The sequence below is a fragment of the Hyperolius riggenbachi genome, chromosome 1, assembly GCF_040937935.1.
Source record: "Hyperolius riggenbachi isolate aHypRig1 chromosome 1, aHypRig1.pri, whole genome shotgun sequence".
In the NCBI taxonomy this organism is placed as follows: Eukaryota; Metazoa; Chordata; class Amphibia; order Anura; family Hyperoliidae; genus Hyperolius; species Hyperolius riggenbachi.
The window spans coordinates 304,379,056-304,398,123 of NC_090646.1; the positions used below are offsets into that span (position 1 = coordinate 304,379,056).

Below are 19,068 nucleotides of genomic sequence, written 5' to 3' on the forward strand. Positions count from 1 at the left end.
TATGATAAACAAGGACCAGGTAGGCTTTGTCCCTGGCCGACAAGCTACTGATGCTGTTTTCCGCGCAATCCAAGTTTTCGACTGTCTTAGAGCCAGAAAGATCCCGGGGGTATGCCTCAGCCTTGATATATATAAAGCATTCAATTCTCTTTCATGGGAATACTTATATTTTGTTCTTCGCCACCGGGGCTTTGGCTCTACTTTTCTAAACTGGATTCAATCATTATATTCATCCCCCTCGGCCAGGGTCAAATATGCTGGCTATTCTTCTGATATTTTTCATATTACAAGAGGGACCCGACAGCGTTGCCCTCTGTCTCCTATTTTGTTTGTCCTGGCCATGGAGCCTCTGGCCCAGGTAATCAGAGATGCGGAAGAGGTCAGGGGCTTGGAAATAGCAGGTACCCAACACACATACCCAACACGTTTTGCTGACGACATGCTGCTCTTTATTGCTGAGCCTCAGGCCTCTATCCCGCATTTATTGTCCATATTAAAAAGGTTCTCGCAGGTCTCGGGTCTGACCATCAACGCACACAAATCTGTTCTCATGAATATTTCAATGGATGATAGCGAGTGGTCCTCACTCATCATGGATTCCCCTTTCAGAGTTGCTACAACACATATAGAGTATTTGGGGATCCGTCTTACTCCTAATTATGATTCTCTTTTCCAGGCTAACTACTACAATCTATCTAAACAGATCTCTCATCTAATTTCTCACTGGTCTACCCTTAAGCTGTCTTGGCTGGGGAGGGTTCATTCTACTAAAATGACCCTCCTGCCAAAGATTCTATATCTATTTCGCTTACTCCAAGTAAGGGTACCGCCACACTTTTTACGCTTGTTACAAGCCAAACTTGTGAATTTTATTTGGGGTTCTTTGAAGCCTAAGGTTGCAAAAACCACTATGTTCATACACAAAAGCCAAGGGGGTTTGGGTTTCCCTAACATCATGAAATACTACCAGGCTGCCCAGATTGCACCTATGGTAGGCCTCTATAGGGGCCCTGAGATGCCACTCTGGTCCCTGTTTGAAATCGTTGGTGGCTGCTCCCCAATCTGTTCAATGTTCAATCTGGTTGCCCCCTAAGATGAGGCCCACCTTATTGGGTAAAATTTATAAACATTGCCTGGCTGTGTGGGATTCCTTTAAATACTCTCAGAGGCTCCTTTCCCCCACCTTACCTTTATTGCCTATTCTGGAGAACCCACTTTTTGCCCCGGCATATGATAATCCCACTGCGTTCCGTTGGTGGTTCTCTAAAAAAAATATTTTTGGTTCAAGACCTGGTTAAGAACTCGAAAATGATTGCCTGGTCTGACCTCCAGGAAAAATATCAGATCCTTAACTCAGAAGTTTTTAGATACCACCAACTGAAACATTGGATTAGTTCCCTTCTAGCACCTCATCAAGATCATAGTTCCACCCTGTCATGTTTTGAAAGAGCTTGTGTCCAGAACCCGAGTGGTCGTGGTCTCATTAGCTCCCTATATTCTGCTTTAAATAGCCCATTGACTACTTTCTCTCATGCTTATGTGAAATGTTGGGAACAAGACCTAAAGGGCTCCAAAGATATAGAGGATTGGAGAGCAGTTTGGGATACTATTCACCACATTTCCATTAACGTGAACCTGGTGGAATCCTCCTTAAAGATTTTAATGAGGTGGTACTGGGTGCCAGCTAGACTGGTGCATTTAGGTGGGTCTGGCTCCTGTTTCCGGGGTTGTACAGCTAAAGGTGACCTACTTCATACCTTCTGGAAATGTCCAATGTTAAGCCGTTTCTGGACTAAAGTATACAAACTGCTGCAAGCAGTTTTTCATACCCCCCTTCAGAAAGACCCTTGGTCAGCTTTGTTACATTTTAAAATAGATTCTCTTTCAAAGCACCAGAGGGCACTGTGTCACTTTATTTTTGTTGCGGCCAAGCAAACAATAGCCAGAGCCTGGAAACAGCAATTGGTCCCCTTTGAGGAAGTTAAGAACAGGATCAACAATTTTATGATACAGGAAAGGCTAGCAGGGATACTCCTGGATAAGTTGACTAAGGTTGATAAGATCTGGCAGCCCTGGAAAGACTATTTAACCATCACAGGCAGAGGATAATATCTCGGTTTAAGGGTGCCTTCGGAGTCTTGAAGCGAGTGGTCGGGGGCCTGGCGCCTAAATCCTTCTTCTCCTCTCTTTCCTTTTTCTTCTTTCTTTTCCCCTTCTTTTTCCTTCTTGGGGGATGGGTAAGGGGTGGGAGGGTCTTTAGGGGAGGGGGCACGGGTCAGTTGTGGGACCGAATTCACCATCTCTGGGGAGTTCGGCCGTTCTGGGCCGGAATTCCCTGCTGGGTGTATATAGGGGTGGCTTCGCCCCCCTACTTTGAAATTGATACTGTGCGGTATGCCACCTTTTGCTGTTATGTTACATGTTAAGCCAATATGTTCACTGTCATGCTGTCCAGTTTTGGGTGAATATTGATCCCTTCCTGGTGATGTATCTTGATCTTTGAAAAATTTTCAATAAAATATTTGAAACAGAAAAAAGATCACAGGTTACGGAATAATATATAAATATTCGGTGCATAATGCTTATAGTAACATTATGCATAGCAGTGAGTAAATGTGGTACATCAAGTAGTATTGGAATGAGAGGAGAACCCTTAGTAGTACTAACAAAAAAGTAAAACTTTTTGTTTTTATTTAAAAATCAATAAGCGGCATGCCAACAGTGTCACATACAGCAGGATATTGTTTCCTGAGCAACAATTCAAGTAAAACATGTGTGGTGTTAACCAAACCCCCTGCTCCCGCCAGGCCAGATCACCCTGAGTGTAAAATTAGATTCAATCTATATGGACTACTAGTAACAACCATAACCATGGGCTAAGTAAAGGGTAGTACAGTTGTTATGCTATGTTAGGTATGGGGTGAGGAGATCCATGTATCCCAGAGTAATGTAAACTTAGTTGCGGCACCTCTACATTGATAGACGGTCTCGTGGAAGGGAAGAATAGTGTGAACAGCATTGATCCAGTCAGTCAAAGAGGGTTATTTTGGGTTGTATCCAGTGCTTCTTAAAGAGACTCTGTAACAAAATTTTCAGCCTTATTTCTTCTATCCTATAAGTTCCTATACATGTTCTAATGTGGTCTGGCTTACTGCAGCCTTTCCTAGTTGCACAGTGGCTGTATTATCTCTGTTATATAATCTAATTTTCTTTCCTCTGACGGCTTTGTCGGACTCAGGCAGGTATGTACTACTCTGTTTATGATAGGATAGAAGCTATACACACCCTCTCCAGGCCCCATGCAGTCTCTATATGAGTCACAGACTGAGCTCCTCTCAGCCTGTCACATGCAATGTCTTTTGTTTGTAAACACTGCCTAAAACTGGCAATTACAAGCCAGGATTGCAGCAGGGAGTGGCAGAAACAGCACAGAGGGGCCCAGGAGAACATAATGAATAGAATGGTATGCTTTTTATTGTAAGAATTTTAGAGTACAGATTCTCTTTAAGGAGCTTGCATGCAATGTGGAGAGAATGCAACAAAAAACAGCTTTGTATATTTGCCTCTTGCACCCGGGGGCACAATATTCAATAGGCAGAGCTTGGGGTCTAGAACCACAGAACATCCCATTTTGTCATGCATAAATTTGATAATTTGTTGCCAATATCCCTGAACCACTGGACACGACCATTTCCTATGGAAAAAATTCCTGTGCTCACTTGGGACAGAGAGATGAAGTACCAGGTTTAATAAAATAAAATAATTCTTAGTAAAAATTGCCACCCAAACAAAGCCTAATTTGTGACAAAAAAACAAAGTATAGATAATTTTTGTGTGATAAAGTTTATCAGTGATAAAGATAATTTAGTGATCACGTTATTGGTGAATTAGTGGATGCAGCACTGAAATGTGAGGTGAAGTGGTTAACCTCTTGAGGACCGCGGTATTGAACCCCCCTAGTGACCAGGCCATTTTTTGTTAATAGGGCCACTGCAGCTTTAAGGCCAAGCTGCAGGGCCGCACAGCACACAAGTGATCCACCCCCCCCCCCTTTTCCTGCCACCAACAGAGCTTCCTGTTGGTGGGGGCTGATCATCCCCCTCCAGTGTTTATGTATTTTTTATAAATATTATTTTTTAAATGTTTTTTTTTTTTTTTTGCTTTTTGAATAACCCGCCCACTCTCCCCTCGCTGGCCAATCATTGTGATCGGCTGTCATAGGCTTCAGCCTATGACAGCGGATCACCGCCGACACTCTGGAGGGGACAGCTGTGTCACATGGCTGTCCCCAGTACAGCGCTGCCTTAGATTGCATCGCTGTACTGCCCTAATAGACGTCTAACAGTCTCCGCAGGACACTGAAGGCAGGGCGGAGCCCCATAGACTGCCGTTCACGCCAATGGGCATGGAGCAGTCCTGGGGCTTCCGCACTGCTCGCGCCAATTGGCATGGAGCAGTCGACAAGTAGTTAAATAAAATTATTTTGGATTAGAGTTAGAGCACAACAAGTTATTCTGTTGGAGCCTGTTGAAGGCCATACAAACATGACTAAGCTTAACTAAACAGTATGGCACAAACATTGAGAGTGCTGATCCCCAGCATTTACAGGAAATAACCTTTCCAGAAGAAAGAAAGGAGGTTGAAACCATATTGGTGGCAACCTCCTCATTTCTCAAGTTTTGGAGAAACTGCCTTAAATTCCTGATCTGGATTGGTATAAGCATATATAACAACATACTAATAGAGGGTAACATGTCAAGAAAGAGAGACTTGTAATATGAATAATAATATGAATAATATGAATAATAATAACCAAGGCTTCCATTCGATCTTCACGACAGCCACCCGGAGACTGCACTTCCTATCTATGGGAAAAGACACACACAATATAACTTAAAAAGGCAATGCCCACCTCCTCCTTCAGTGCTTTCTTGTCCCTTGGGATAGGAGGAAGTGATCACCTTGCTTGCATATTGCGGAGCACATGGGTAAGTGCAGCCGTCTGCTTACCCGACCGGGGCAGCCTAGTTGGTGTATCCTGTATAGAGGATGGGGAGAAGGCGGTCTGTGTTGGCTGGAATACTGGCATGTAAGATTGCGGACAGCCACGATCTGTTTTGCCACCAGACCTCTGTTTGACCTAGTATGGCTGCATCGGGGCTCATCCACGGATCAGAAAGCGTGGTAAGGGATAGTCCATATCGAGGTTTCTCACCATGTGGCCTGTCCACAGTGGGATAATCATAGGAGATAAGAAGGTAACAAGTGATTATAGCTGCACAACAGTGTAGGAGGCTATGAAAACTGAGTAGCTATCTTAGTAAGCATTGTTTACTTTGTATGAGAGAGATATCTGCTAGAATAAAAATGAATAATCTACAACTTTTTTTTTTTTTTTAGGGGAAAAAAAGTAGTCCCGGTAAACCTGAGGATGTCGAACTATAGACCTCAAGGGCTGAGGCCCTCACACGTTTTTTTTGTACAGCTCAAATTAAATGATGGAACTGAATCAGGAAAGCTGTGGTTCATCAAGTTGAACACATTTTTCCATTTCTCAGACCATCCTAAACACTGCCATGGAATTAGCCCTCGAGGACTTTGCTATGACACCTGTGCGTTAGACCTAGAAGACAACGCGGGGGGGATTCGTGGGTGCACTGAACAGTGTTGTGCGCAGCGGGTTACGGGGGGGAGGTTGGGGGGTGCGGCGGCATAGCAAGCATAGTTGCCCCAGTATAGCTAGTACAGTGCCTCAGTGTAGTTAGTATCAAAGTAACCCAGTATAGTTGCCCCAGTATAGCTAGTATAGTGCCCCAGTATAATTAGTATCAAAGTGACCAAGTATAGGTGCCCCAGTATAGCTAGTATCAAAGTGCTCCAGTATGGGTAGTATAGTGCCCCAGTATAGTTGCCCAAATATAGCTAGTATGTTGCCCCAGTATAGCTAGTATAGTGCCCCAGTATACAGTGGCTTGCAAAAGTATTCGGCCCCCTTGAAGTTTTCCACATTTTGTCACATTACTGCCACAAACATGAATCAATTTTATTGGAATTCCATGTGAAAGTCCAATACAAAGTGGTGTACACGTGAGAAGTGGAACGAAAATCATACATGATTCCAAATTTTTTTTACAACTCAATAACTGCAAAGTAGGGTGTGCATAATTATTCGGCCTCCTGAGTCAATACTTTGTAGAACCACCTTTTGCTGCAATTACAGCTGCCAGTTTTTTAGGGTATGTCTCTACCAGCTTTGCACATCTAGAGACTGAAATCCTTGCCCATTCTTCTTTGCAAAACAGCTCCAGCTCAGTCACATTAGATGGACAGCATTTGTGAACAGCAGTTTTCAGATCTTTCCACAGATTCTCGATTGGATTTAGATCTGGACTTTGACTGGGCCATTCTAACACATGGATATGTTTTGTTTTAAACTATTCCATTGTTGCCCTGGCTTTATGTTTAGGGCCGTTGTCCTGCTGGAAGGTGAACCTCTGCCCCAGTCTCAAGTCTTTTGCAGACTCCAAGAGGTTTTCTTCCAAGATTGCCCTGTATATGGCTCCATCCATCTTCCCATCAACTCTGACCAGCTTCCTTGTCCCTGCTGAAGAGAAACACCCCCAGAGCATGATGCTGCCACCACCATATTTGACAGTGGGGATGGTGTGTTCAGAGTGATGTGCAGTATTAGTTTTCCGCCACACATAGCGTTTTGCATTTTGGCCAAAAAGTTCCATTTTGGTCTCATCTGACCAGAGCGACTTCTTCCACATGTTTGCTGCGTCCCCCACATGGCTTGTGGCAAACTGCAAATGGGACTTCTTATGCTTTTCTGTTAACAAAGTCTTTCTTCTTGCCACTCTTTCATAAAGGCCAACTTTGTGCAGTGCACGACTAATAGTTGTCCTATGGACAGATTCCCCCACCTGAGCTGTAGATCTCTGCAGCTCGTCCAGAGTCACCATGGGCCTCTTGATTGCATTTCTGATCAGCGCTCTCCTTGTTTGGCCTGTGAGTTTAGGTGGACGGCCTTGTTATGGTAGGTGTACAGTTGTGCCATACTCCTTCCATTTCTGAATGATCGCTTGAACAATGCTCTGTGGGATGTTCAAGGCTTTGGAAACCTTTTTGTAGCCTAAGCCTGCTTTAAAATTCTCAATAACTTTATCCCTGACCTGTCTGGTGTGTTCTTTGTACTTCATGGTGTTGTTGCTCCCAATATTCTCTTAGACAACCTCAGAGGCCGTCGCGGAGCAGCTGTATTTGTACTGACATTAGATTACACACAGGTGCACTCTATTTAGTCTTTAGCACTTATCAGGCAATGTCTATGGACAACTGACTGCACTTAGACCAAAGGGGGCTGAATAATTACGCACAGCCCACGCAGTTATTTATTTGTAAAAAATGTTTGGAATAATGTATGATTTTCGTTCCACTTCTCACGTGTACACCACTTTGTATTGGTCTTTCATGTGAAATTCCAATAAAATTGGTTCATGTTTGTGGCAGTAATATGACAAAATGTGGAAACCGTCAAGGGGGCCGAATACTTTTGCAACCCACTGTAGCTAGTATAGTGCCCCATTGTGCCCCAGTATAGCTAGTATAGTGCCCTAGTATAGCTAGTATAGTTACCCCAGCATACGCTTAATAACCCCCCCCCCCCCCCCCCCACCCCACGCGGCCGCCGCTGCTGTTACCTTAGCTGGCGGCCGCTTCCTTTCTTATATTCTCCTCTCCTCCTGCATATTATTTTGCTTCACAGCAAAATACAGCAAAAATGGCGATTTCGGTCTACAAACGATAATCCACAAATCCAAACATTTGTAAAGCACTTTTCTCCTGTTGGACTCAGTGCTCTTAGGAAGTCTTGCCCAAGGACTTTTTACTGAATAGGTGCTGACCCTAGCAAGAATTTGAACCCTGTTCTCCCCTGTCAAAGGCAGAGCCCTTAAAGGGAAGATCCGCGGTGGGGGGAAAAAAATAGAAATGCACATCCACTTACCTGGGGCTTCCTCCAGCCCGTGGCAGGCAGGACGTGCCCTCGCAGTACAGCCCGGAGGCCCTCCGATGATGTCAGCGCGGCTGCGTGAGGCGCATTTTTGAGCGCAGGAGAGCCCGACCTGGCAGCTGGCCTGGCCAGGTCGGGTGTGCCACCAGAGGAGACCGGGAGCCTGCGGGGAGGCGGCGAAGGCACGTCCTGCCTCCCACGGGCTGGAGGAAGCCCCAGGTAAGTGGATGTGCATTTTTATTTTTTCCTCCCCACCGTGAACCTTCCCTTTAAACAAGTACACTATCTAGCTACCAGTACACTATCCAGCCACGATAGATCATTCAGCCCTACGGCAAATTCTTTGTTTGACGACCTCCAATCTGGATTCCACACCAGCCACCCACCCGAAACTGCCCTGTTCAAAGTAACCAACAACCGGGCAACTATTAAACCTAAAGACATCCTCCTAGATCTCTCTTCCACTTTTTACGCAGGGGACCTCCCTCTCCTTCTCCAAATCCTCTCAACCATGGGCATTGAGGGTCTTGCTCTCTCCTGGCTTTCCTCCTATCTCAGATAGGAACTTCAGAGTCTCTCACTCAGGTACCACCTCCTCTCCATGGCCCCTCGCTGGCCTCCCCAAGGCTCAGTCCTTGGGCCTCTCCTTTTCTCTATCTACACTTATGGTCTTGGTCAGCTCATCAGTTCTTTTGGCTTCCATTTTCACTTATACGCTGACAATACTCAAATCTACCTTTCAGCACCTGTCTTGGCTACTTTTAACAGCTCGGGTCCCTGACTGTGTCAATGCAATTGCCTCCTTCATGTCCTTCTGTTTTCAAAAACTATATGGACAAGAATAAAATGTAATCTTCCCACCTCCCAAATCATAGCCCCTGCTTGACATCATTTCTGTTGATGGCACTTCAATAATGCCTGGCTCTCAGGCTCGCTACCTAGGTGTAATACTGGACTCACGATTCTCATTCAAACCACACATTGACAAACTATCCTTCTCTAGTCACCGCCACCTAAAAAACATCTTCCGCATCCACCCTTTTCTAACACAGGACACTACCAAACTTCTGGTGCATGCCCTGATTATTTCACAACTAGACTATTGCAACTCTCTGCTCTGCGACTTCCCCACCAAAGGTTTAGCCCTGCTACAGTCCATCATGAACTCTGCTGCATGACTTATCCACCTCTTCTCCAGCCCTATCCCCCTCTGTCAGTTCCTTCAGTGGCTGCCAGTTACACAAAAGATACAATTTAAAATCCTAAAGGCAGCCATACATCTAGTGATGATGGGCAGCTTCAAAAAGAGACAAATCTCTCTCTAATCGAATCTGATTAGAGAGAGAGATCTGCCGGCTGCCCATACACCGCAGGCCAATTCCAGATCAATTTCATGCTAAAAGCCGGAATCGACCTGGCGATGCCGCCTTGCCCCCCGACAAGGTTTCCCTAATGTGTAATGTGCCCAGTGCACTATACATTACCTGTGCATGGCCACAGTTTTAACACCACTCCCCCCCCCCCCCCCATCCTCAATCACCATAGTTGGGCCACGTTTTGAGACAATTTGGCCCGCACTTAGACTTTGTTTTAAATGTTGTCCCCTTACATAATCAAGTTTGACACCCCTGCCCTAGAGTATACAGAGGCTTTCCTCTTCACCTCCTTAGCGGTAATCACGAGTCCAGGTAGCCGCCAGGGGGGGGGGGGTCTATGCAGAGCAATACGCGCAGCAGACATTTTTACTCACCTCCCGGAGGATCCCTACATCGGCCGCCGTGTCATCATGACCACAGACGGTGATCTCACTACAGGGTTACAGCACCACCTGGAGGACGGAGGTAAAACTGTAGCGCTGGATCCCAGGAAGGTAAGTGAGTGCTGGGCTGCTGCAGATCTCCCTAGCAGCATGATTTTTTTTCTCCCAGTTTTAGGCCCCTTTTACACTTAATCAGTTGCTCTCAGTTATAACTGAAAGAAAACTGATTTTCAAAGTAATGCCCATGTTTTCCTATGGCACCTTTTACACTTAAAGAGAACCCGAGGTGTGTTTAGAGAATGTTATCTGCATACAGAGGCTGGATCTGCCTATACAGCCCAGCCTCTGTTGCTATCCCAAACCCCACTAAGGTCCCCCTGCACTCTGCAATCCCTCATAAATCACAGCCGTGCTGTGAGGCTGTTTACATCTGTAGTGTCAGTCTCAGCTGCTCCCCCGCCCCCTGCATAGCTCCGGTCCCTGCCCCTGTCCCTTCCCTCCAATCAGCAGGGAGGGAAGGGATGCAGGCGGGGACTGGAGTTCTGCAGGAGGCGGAGAGAGCAGCAGACTGACACTATAGAGATAAACACAGCCAGCTCTGACAAGCTGTTTGTCAGCAGCGTGGCTGTGATTTATGAGGGATTGCAGAGTGCAGGGGGACCTTAGGGGGGTTTAGGATAGCAACAGAGGCTGGGCTGTATAGGCAGATCCATCCTCTGTATGCAGATAATATTCTTCAAACCCACCTCGGGTTCTCTTTAACGCGTTTTAACTGCAAGAACCGCATACTAACGCATGCCAACTGATTAAGTGTAAACGGGACCTTAGGGTCTAAAAGCATGCAAAGGAATTGCACCGCTTTTAGACCCTAAAGGCCCCATTTACACTTAACTAGTTGGTATGCGTTATTGCGCGTTGGTACGCATTTTTCCATAGCAGTGTATTGGGAAGAAGATTTCAGTTAAAACGCATTAAGTGTGAACTGAGCCATAGGAAAACATTGGCATTACTTTGAAAATCAGTTTTCTTTCACTTATAACTGAGAGCAACTTATTAAGTGTTAGGGCCTGTTTCCACTACACGCAGATTTGATGCAGATTGGATGCAGAAAAACTGACTCCAATTAATGCCTATGGGCCTGTTTCCACTAAACGCGATTATTCTGATGCAGATTTTTCCATAGGCATTCACTGGAGTCAGTTTTTCTGCATCCATTCTGCATCCAATCTGCGTGTAGTGGAAACAGGCCCTAAAAGGGGCCTAAAATCCATAAAAAATCATACCACCAAGGGGTTTAAGTATCTCTATATATTATTTTTTTACCAGTTGTCTGATAATCCAGCTGATCATTCTGACGTTCTTGTCATATTTTTGTCAGAACCATCTGTTCTACATGCTTCTTCAGGGTCTATGGCTAAAGCAGCCCATACACTCAGCCGATTTTCTGGCTGACCGATCGATCGATCGATTGCAAATCGGTTGGCCAATCGACTGATCGATGGCCGATTTCGATGGAGTTCCATCGATCTTGCAGGGTGGAAAATTTAGGTCGATCTGATGAGATTGCTTATCAGTTTGCATTGGCCTTAATGGGCCATCAGATCGAATTTCAATAGATTTCAAACTGAAATCTATTGGAATTCTATCCTGGTAAAAAATGTTCTAAAAACGCATCAGATAGATCGTCAGATGCATTTCTTATCTATCTGCTGCCAATCTGACGAGTGTATGGGCACCTTAAGTGTATTAGAGGCAGAGGATCAGCAGGACAGCCAGGAAATTTTTGTTTAATATTATAAAGGAACCTAAACTGAGAAGGATATGGATTTTTCCTCTTAAAAAAATAAGTTGCCTGATTCTCCTGCTGATCCTGTGTCTCTAATACTTTTAACCACAGCCCCTCAACAAGCATGCAGATCAAGTGCTCTGACTGAAATCTGATTGGATTAGGTCTAGTGCACACAACAAGAGCTTTTTAAGTGCTAGAGATTTTAAAAGCTCGTGCTAATGCAATTCTATAGGGGATTTTTTAGAAAATCACATTGCTCCAGTGTGCACACACACATAGGAGAACATTAGAAGGAGCTTTTAAAATAGCAAAGCGCTCAGAAAAGCTCTTCTGGTGTGCACCAGCCCTTAGCTGCATGCTTGTTTCAGGTGTGTGATTCAGCCACTACTGTAACCAAAGAGATTAGAAGGACTAATCTGGTATTGTTTAAAAGCAAACATCCATAATCCCTCTCAGACAAGGTTCCCTTTAAATAAATATGGCTGCATGTATATCCCTCTCATTTCAGGTTCCCTTTAAAGTAATTCTGCGGTTTTAAAAAGAAGATGCTTATCCTGTTATCAAAAATACTCTGGATAGTTCAGATGCCTTCCAAGTTAATGCAGGAGAATGCAAATTCTATATGTAAATGTATGCAGCTTGAAAATGGACCAATCAAATCTCACCAAGGATTCATTTGATTGGTCCATTTTTAAGCCACAGAAATGTACATACATCCCCAAAGGACAAGAACAGGATGCCCAGCAGTGCATCTGTGTTAGGATTGTTCCCAGAATGGTCTTTCTGGGCAACAGTTATTTTGAAAGTGTAGATAGTCTTTTTTTTTTTTTTTTTTTTTTTTTTTTTTTTTGCATTTCAAAAGGAAAAAAAAGAAAGTTCAATTTTATCCAAACTATTAATGTTTGATACAGCTGTTTTAACAATAATAATCAGTGTTCTCCCCAGGGCTAATTATGTGGGCGGGCCACCCGGCCGTTTTAAAATCCCGCCGAGGTGCTATCCGAGGCCCGCCACACAGTTCTGCTATGTCGTATGCGCTGCCATCCGCTCGCTTGTATGGAGCGGGTCTCCCTCTTCATAGCTGTTCCGGCGGCGCTGCCCGACCTATAGTCAGACCTCCAGATCATCGGCAGCCCGCAGGGATGAGAGCAGAGCGATGTACGATAAAATGCCATAGACTTCAAATATAGGACATGACAAGGGATTTCGCTTCCTGTATTAGAAGTGTACACCGCGTCATCGTACATCGCTCTGCTCTCTCTCTCTCATCCCCGCTGGATGCCGCTGATCTGGAGGTCTGACTATAGGGCGGACACGCCACCGGAACAGCTATGAAGAGGGAGACCCGCACTGTACAAACGTGCGGATGGCAGCGCATATCCAGGGACAGCGCTGCCATTGAGGAACTACTGTGGCCCCCAACACTGCCAGCCCAGACCCCCCCAAATAGCTGTGGGCCCTGCTCCCATGGAAGCACTGCCTGGCCTGGAAGAGCTTTCGAGTTTTGGCCATCACATGAGAGCACGGGTCGCCTTTCATATTGATCTGTGTGAGGAGAGGTAACATGATCTGTGTTCCTACCTACTTGCTCCCTGCCCCCCCATTTCCAGTATATGGACCGAGCCACCCTCACTGTGCCCTCTTGGGTGTTTCTCCACTCTGTTACCCAGTCATGTAGCTGCTCCCAGTCTCCTCTGTCTAACACATTCTCTGGTTACTTCTGTATGTAGCCGCAGAATGATGTCCTTGAGTGCAGCACATTGTAGTACAGCCTAGTCTGCCAGGCTGCTACAGTCCTTCGACCCAATGGGGGCAGGTGCAGGGGCAGGCTCTGTGCACTTGTGGAAGTGATAGATCTTTAGGGACTTTTGCTTAATAGAGTAGCCCCAAGAAACAGCTACAAGCACTACACATATTTCACCATCACAGTAGTCTTTGCTCCTAACTTCACACCCACTGATCTAATTTCAGCATTCTAGAGCAACCCCAAGAAAGTCCATTATGTAACCAGGGAAATTCCATTTTTGTTATAAATTTGCCATAAACATAGTTTAATGCTGCACTAGTCTTCCTGTAATATAATGTTATTTACAGTGTTCTCCCCAATCTCTTTTAGCCGTTTCTCCACCCGACTAATTTTGGGGACTACCCAGCTGTCATCGGCTCACCTCTTCATCCTCCTCCTATGCTGTAGGCAGAGTTGTGCCGGACCTGCATTCCCTTGTTGCGCCCCACCCGGCTACTTTTTCATGCCACCCGGCTGGAAAAAAATTCTGGGGAGAACACTGATAATAATGTGTTCCAAGATATACTGTAGCTAACTATAGTCTCCTTCCATTTTGTCTAGGTTTGGATTTCCAGTGGGAAAAAAATCATAAATTTGGTTCACAATGTATCATACAGAAGTTGTAGCACAACAAATCGAACGTGTCTACGTTCCCCGGAGTTACAGCAGGTAAAAGTACACTGAGGCTTCTCAGTGAAGTAGTATTTAAAAGAAAATTCTATTGAAAGTTAAATAAATTGCTCCTGTATAATAGAAACTATCTAAAGCAGCTGCTGCATTTAAATTTACATTCCTACCCATTATACCGTATCACAGATGTATACATTTTCTCCAGCCATCTGCCCAGGAAAAACAGGCACAGATTGATTAAAGATAACCCGAGGTGGGTTTTACAAATCCTAATTGCATACAGAGGCTGGGTCTGCATATAATGCCCAGCCTCTGTTGCTATATTATCTCCCCCCAGGCCCCCCCCCCTGCGCACTGCTATGCGCCACAAAGTAAATCGCCGTGCTAGCGACACACAGCGTGTCACCAGCAGGCTGTTTACATGTATACTGTCATTCTCGCCACTCCCCGCCTTCTCTATGTCGCCGCTCCCCGCCCACGTCCCTTCTCTCCAATCAGTGGGGAGGGAAGGGACGTGGGCGGGGAGCGGCGACATAGAGAAGGTGGGGGAGTGGCGAGAATGACAGTATACATGTAAACAGCCTGCTGGCGACACGCTGTGTGTCGCTAGCACGGCGGTTTACTTTGAGGGGGCATAGCAGAGCGCAGGGGGGGCTGGGGGGATATAATATAGCAACAGAGGCTTGGCATTATATGCAGACCCAGCCTCTGTATGCAATTAGGATTTGTAAAACCCACCTGAGGTTCTCTTTGAAAGCCTCCTTCCCCCTAAACCTCAGTTTAAACTGTCTTTCCTGGGCAGCCTGGATGCATGCACAAAACTGCTCTTTCTTGTTTGTTTTTTTTTTTTTTCTCTCTGTTGACCTACCAGAAGCTTACAAAAAAACACAGATTAGGTAAGAACTCCAGGCAGCCAGGTAAGTTGGGTTTCGCTTCGGCGGTCAGGCGGCAGTATTTCCTAGCTGAGCTCCGCTCCACTTAGTGTGGATGCGGGAGTTCCTCTGCCTATTGCCTGAAGCACGCTGTGCGTTCCAGGAGGCGACGTGCATCACACGAGTGGCTTCCGGCGAAATTAATCTTGGCTCTTCCACTGGCTGGGGGCAGACCAGGCTGCACACGACACGGCGTCTATACAAATACACCATTTCCGAGAGGCATAGCCGCTATTAGCAGCCTCAGGCTGACGCTGCTGAAGCATCCACCACTCCCTCTGCCACCATGGAGCTTTCCTCTCAGGGCAAGGGCCCGGGCGCACAAGCCAATACAAGCCAGGTAAGGAGCATCTGGCTGGGGATAGCCAGTTTGTTGGCAGCCCACTAATGTTTGTTCTGCTCTCTTAAGAACCCCTTGGACGTATCAGAGTCTAAGACCTGTAGGATTTGCCGTAAAAAAAAAAAAACCTTGCTGTATCCTATCCAAAACCCCTATGTAAAGCTTGAATTTTGTAAAGCATGAAAGGGGAGACATGTTTAATACCATGCTTTAGAAATTTCAGGATCAGTTAACTGAAAAATGTCTTAATGCTAATGTTTCCACTGTTTTACCATCAGCTTCTATGGTATCTCATCCTGAAGAGGATTTAGATTTACCTAGACCTTTTCAACGGCCAAGGGTTTTGGGGTCCTCTTCGGAGGATGGTGATCCACCTGGGGGTGGTGTTCTGGTCAAGAAGACAAGACCCCTAGATGTTCCTCAAGGGGTAAATTTAAATTATTCCCTGAACAATCAGATGAATTGTTAGAATTTATTTATTGCGCATTAAACATTTAGTTTGAAGATCTGAATCCTTCCACAATTGAGGATGTGATGTATTCGGAACATTTATAGTCTAAGGGGTTGGTGTTTCCTGTGCGTAAAGCCATGCATGACTTCATGTAAACCAAATGGAAAGAGCCAGATAAAAAATTGGTAATTAACAAGGCTTTTAAAAGACTATTTCCATTCAATGAATAGGAACAGTCAAATTGGGTCAAATGTCCTAAATTAGACATTAGCCATTTCAAAATTATTCAAAGATTCACCGATCCCATTTGAAGACACAGGAGTCCTCAGAGATTTATCCGACAGGAAAATGGAGGCTCTTCTTAAAAAATAGTGGGAAGCTGTTTCAGCTTCATGTGCACGTAGTTTAGCAGCAACTTTTGTGCTGCTGGGTATTTAATTATATGGTTGCAAGAACTGCAAAACCTTTTGAAGAGTGGTTCTCAAATTGAGAATATTTTGCGTTCGGTTGCGACGTTAAAATTGGCAGCAAAATTTCTTGCTGATGCGTCTAGCGAAGCGGTCAGAATTTCTGTCTGTGAGGAGATTTCTATTGCTAAAAAACTGGGATGGCGACGGTATCCCTAATCAAAAACTTTGTGCTCTCCCGTTCGAAGGTAAATTGCTTTTTGGCTCTGCTCTAGAATCTGTGTTGGAGCAGGGGAAAAGGAAAAGATATTTTTCCAGCGGGTAAGAAAAAGCGAGCATCTGAAAGGAAATTTTGTTCCTTTAGGAGGAATCAGAAAAACAATGATTCCTGTAAGAAATGGCAGAATAAAAAAAAGTGCAAATGGTAAAGATTTTCTCTTCAATCCTAAACCCTCTGACAATACTTCCAAATCTCAATCAGAATAATGACTATATTCAGGTGGGAGGCAGGTTAAAAACACTTTTTTTTCAGCATGGCAGACAATATCAAAAAAACAGATACGTCTGCCGAACCATCAAAAATGGTTACAAAATTCAATTTACTCAGATTCCCCCGAGATCATTCAGGGTAATGAGCTCTCTTCAGTCTCCGTTTCAGCAGACATCGTTTCTGACATCTCTTTTTCAGAAGCGAGTTGTGGAGGAGGTACCTTCACCAGAGAGGGGGGAAGGTTTCTATTGCACTCTCTTCCTGGTTCCAAAGCCGAACGGCGATTTTCGCCTTATCCTCAATCTTTGGTTTCTGAATCAGTTTGTGAAGTACAAGAGATTCCGTATGGAGTCTATTCACTCCACAATCCTCCTGGGGAAGAATTACTTCATGGCATCCATCGACCTGATGAATGCTTACTATTCATCCAATGCACTGGAAGTATTTGAAAGCAGCTGTAAAGATTCAATCCCAGATCCTTCAATTACAATTCAAAGTGCTTCCATTTGGGATTTCAAGCGCTCCCATGATCTTCACAAAGATCATGACAGAGGTAGCAGCCTTTGAAAGAATGCAGAAGATTATTCTAGTCGCTTACCTAGACGATCTTCTGATAACTGCAAAAATGAGGGAAATGCTCCAAGACCATATTCAGATTGTACTTTGAGTTCTCAAGGATCTGGGGTGGATTCTGAATGTACAGACATCAGATCTAAGTCCAGGACAGGAAAAGACTTTTCTGGGAATCTCACTGAATTCATCCTTGCAGTTCTCCTGTTTGCCAGAAAAGAAAGTAGATCTGATCAAAGACGTTCTGGCCCAACTAAACAGATGGAATCCACTTCCTTTGGGCCTTGCAGGTAGGGCAGCTTTTATTAAAATGTTCTCAATGGGAAGAGTATTATACCCCTTGCAGACGCTTCCACTACTTTTCAAACATAAGGACATACAGACTATTAACTCTGCCTTTGGAAAGTTTCTATGGAATTACAAGAAACCTCGGGTAGCACTACAGAAATTGCGGGTGGGAAAAGAACTAGGAGGTTTAAATTTGCCTGATTTGCGGTTATATAGTTTAGCTGCCCTGCTACGTCATGTTCAAGATTGGCTATTTAAAACCAACACTTTCTCAAACTATACCTTTGAAGCGGAAATTGCTTTACCGTGGAATTCAGTAGGTTTGCTCCATTCAAAATTCCTCAATATGCCACCACGTCTTAAACATAATATTGCTTTTAGGGACACCATACAAACATGGAGGGCTGGAAAATGTTCAAGTTACCCTGTTCAGCATCCAAATATTTGCCGGTTTGGGGAAATTCAAATTATTCTCCAAGCACAGAGCAACTAACTTTTTATAACTGGGATAGTAAAAGGATTGTTGAGCCTAGGGAACATGTTTCACTTGGACAGGGGTACCTGGATGTCTTTTTCCGAGTTAAGTAAAGAGGGAAACCGAGAACCCGATATGGTGTAGTATGTTAATGTAATGGTATCTGGTGATGAAGAATGTGATTATACGCACAAAGGTAGGTCGCCACCAAGGCAACCACTGGGCGAGCAGGCGAGAGAATTATAACCTGACCCCGCTCAGGTCTAAGAAGTCGTTCTCTATAAATAGGAAAAAGTGGGGATACACCCCTCCACCAAGGGTGGATTAAATTATTTTGTAGCAGGATAACAGAGGCACCAGGTAGAGTAAAATTAATTAAAATCGTTAAAAAGGGGGAAGTGGGTGGACTCACCTCCCTTCTGGAAGAAATGGCCGGACAACGGGCAAATTACTTGCAGTTTAAAGTAACATTTATTAATAACTCCAAAAGTGCAACGCGTTTCACTGCTAACAGTCCCGCTTCTTCAGGCAAACGATTTTTGGAGGGTACTGGGGGAGGGAAAAAAAGGAAACAAGGGAATTGCCAGAGGAACGCAAATACCAAGCACCAAAAAGGTGCACCCACAGATCTACAACAAAATGATGTGCAATGCGACATATAACAGCAAAATATGCATAAACAATAAATAATGTGCAGATCACATATATAAAGTGGCAAGTTGCATATATAAAGTGGCTGTGCGTACAACCAAGGAATAAACACCATATAGCAGCCAATTCTGCATATAGCAGTAAATTATGTATACAAATGAAACAAAAACAATGTGCAAATCACATATATAAAGTGACAATGCATACAGCCAAGGTATTAACGACATTAGACCTTTCCTATTAAAGGTAACACAATGGTTGGGCTTAAGGTGCAGACTATAATAGGCAAACAAGGTGTTTCCATTAAAGAGGAGTGGAAACAAAGTGTAATAAAGCTACTGTGCTGACATTTGTATTTAAAAAGATAGAAGGGTATTGGGGACAGTGTTGCCAACTCATCCCTTTAATTACTGACACATCTAAGTTATACAGGTTCTGGGGCTACTTACACATAATCAGTGCCTTACCTGCCTCTACCTAGCCACG

At 44.6% G+C, this 19,068-nt stretch overlaps 1 protein-coding gene and 1 long non-coding RNA gene across 2 annotated transcripts in view; one reads left to right on the forward strand and one right to left on the reverse strand.

Moving 5' to 3' along the window:
* Window positions 1–19,068, forward strand: part of TIMM44 (translocase of inner mitochondrial membrane 44) — a 473,841-nt gene that overhangs the window by 64,550 nt on the left and 390,223 nt on the right. The window contains exon 2 of the mRNA XM_068271176.1: window positions 13,910–14,017. Coding sequence (XP_068127277.1) covers window positions 13,910–14,017 — 108 coding nt within the window. The remainder of the gene's footprint in view (window positions 1–13,909; window positions 14,018–19,068) is intronic.
* LOC137548887 (uncharacterized) lies at window positions 1,942–9,841 on the reverse strand. The gene is made up of 3 exons (XR_011026755.1): window positions 9,765–9,841; window positions 4,913–5,223; window positions 1,942–2,497 (listed from the first exon to the last, which is right to left on the reverse strand). It is a non-coding gene; the product is annotated as an uncharacterized lncRNA (long non-coding RNA).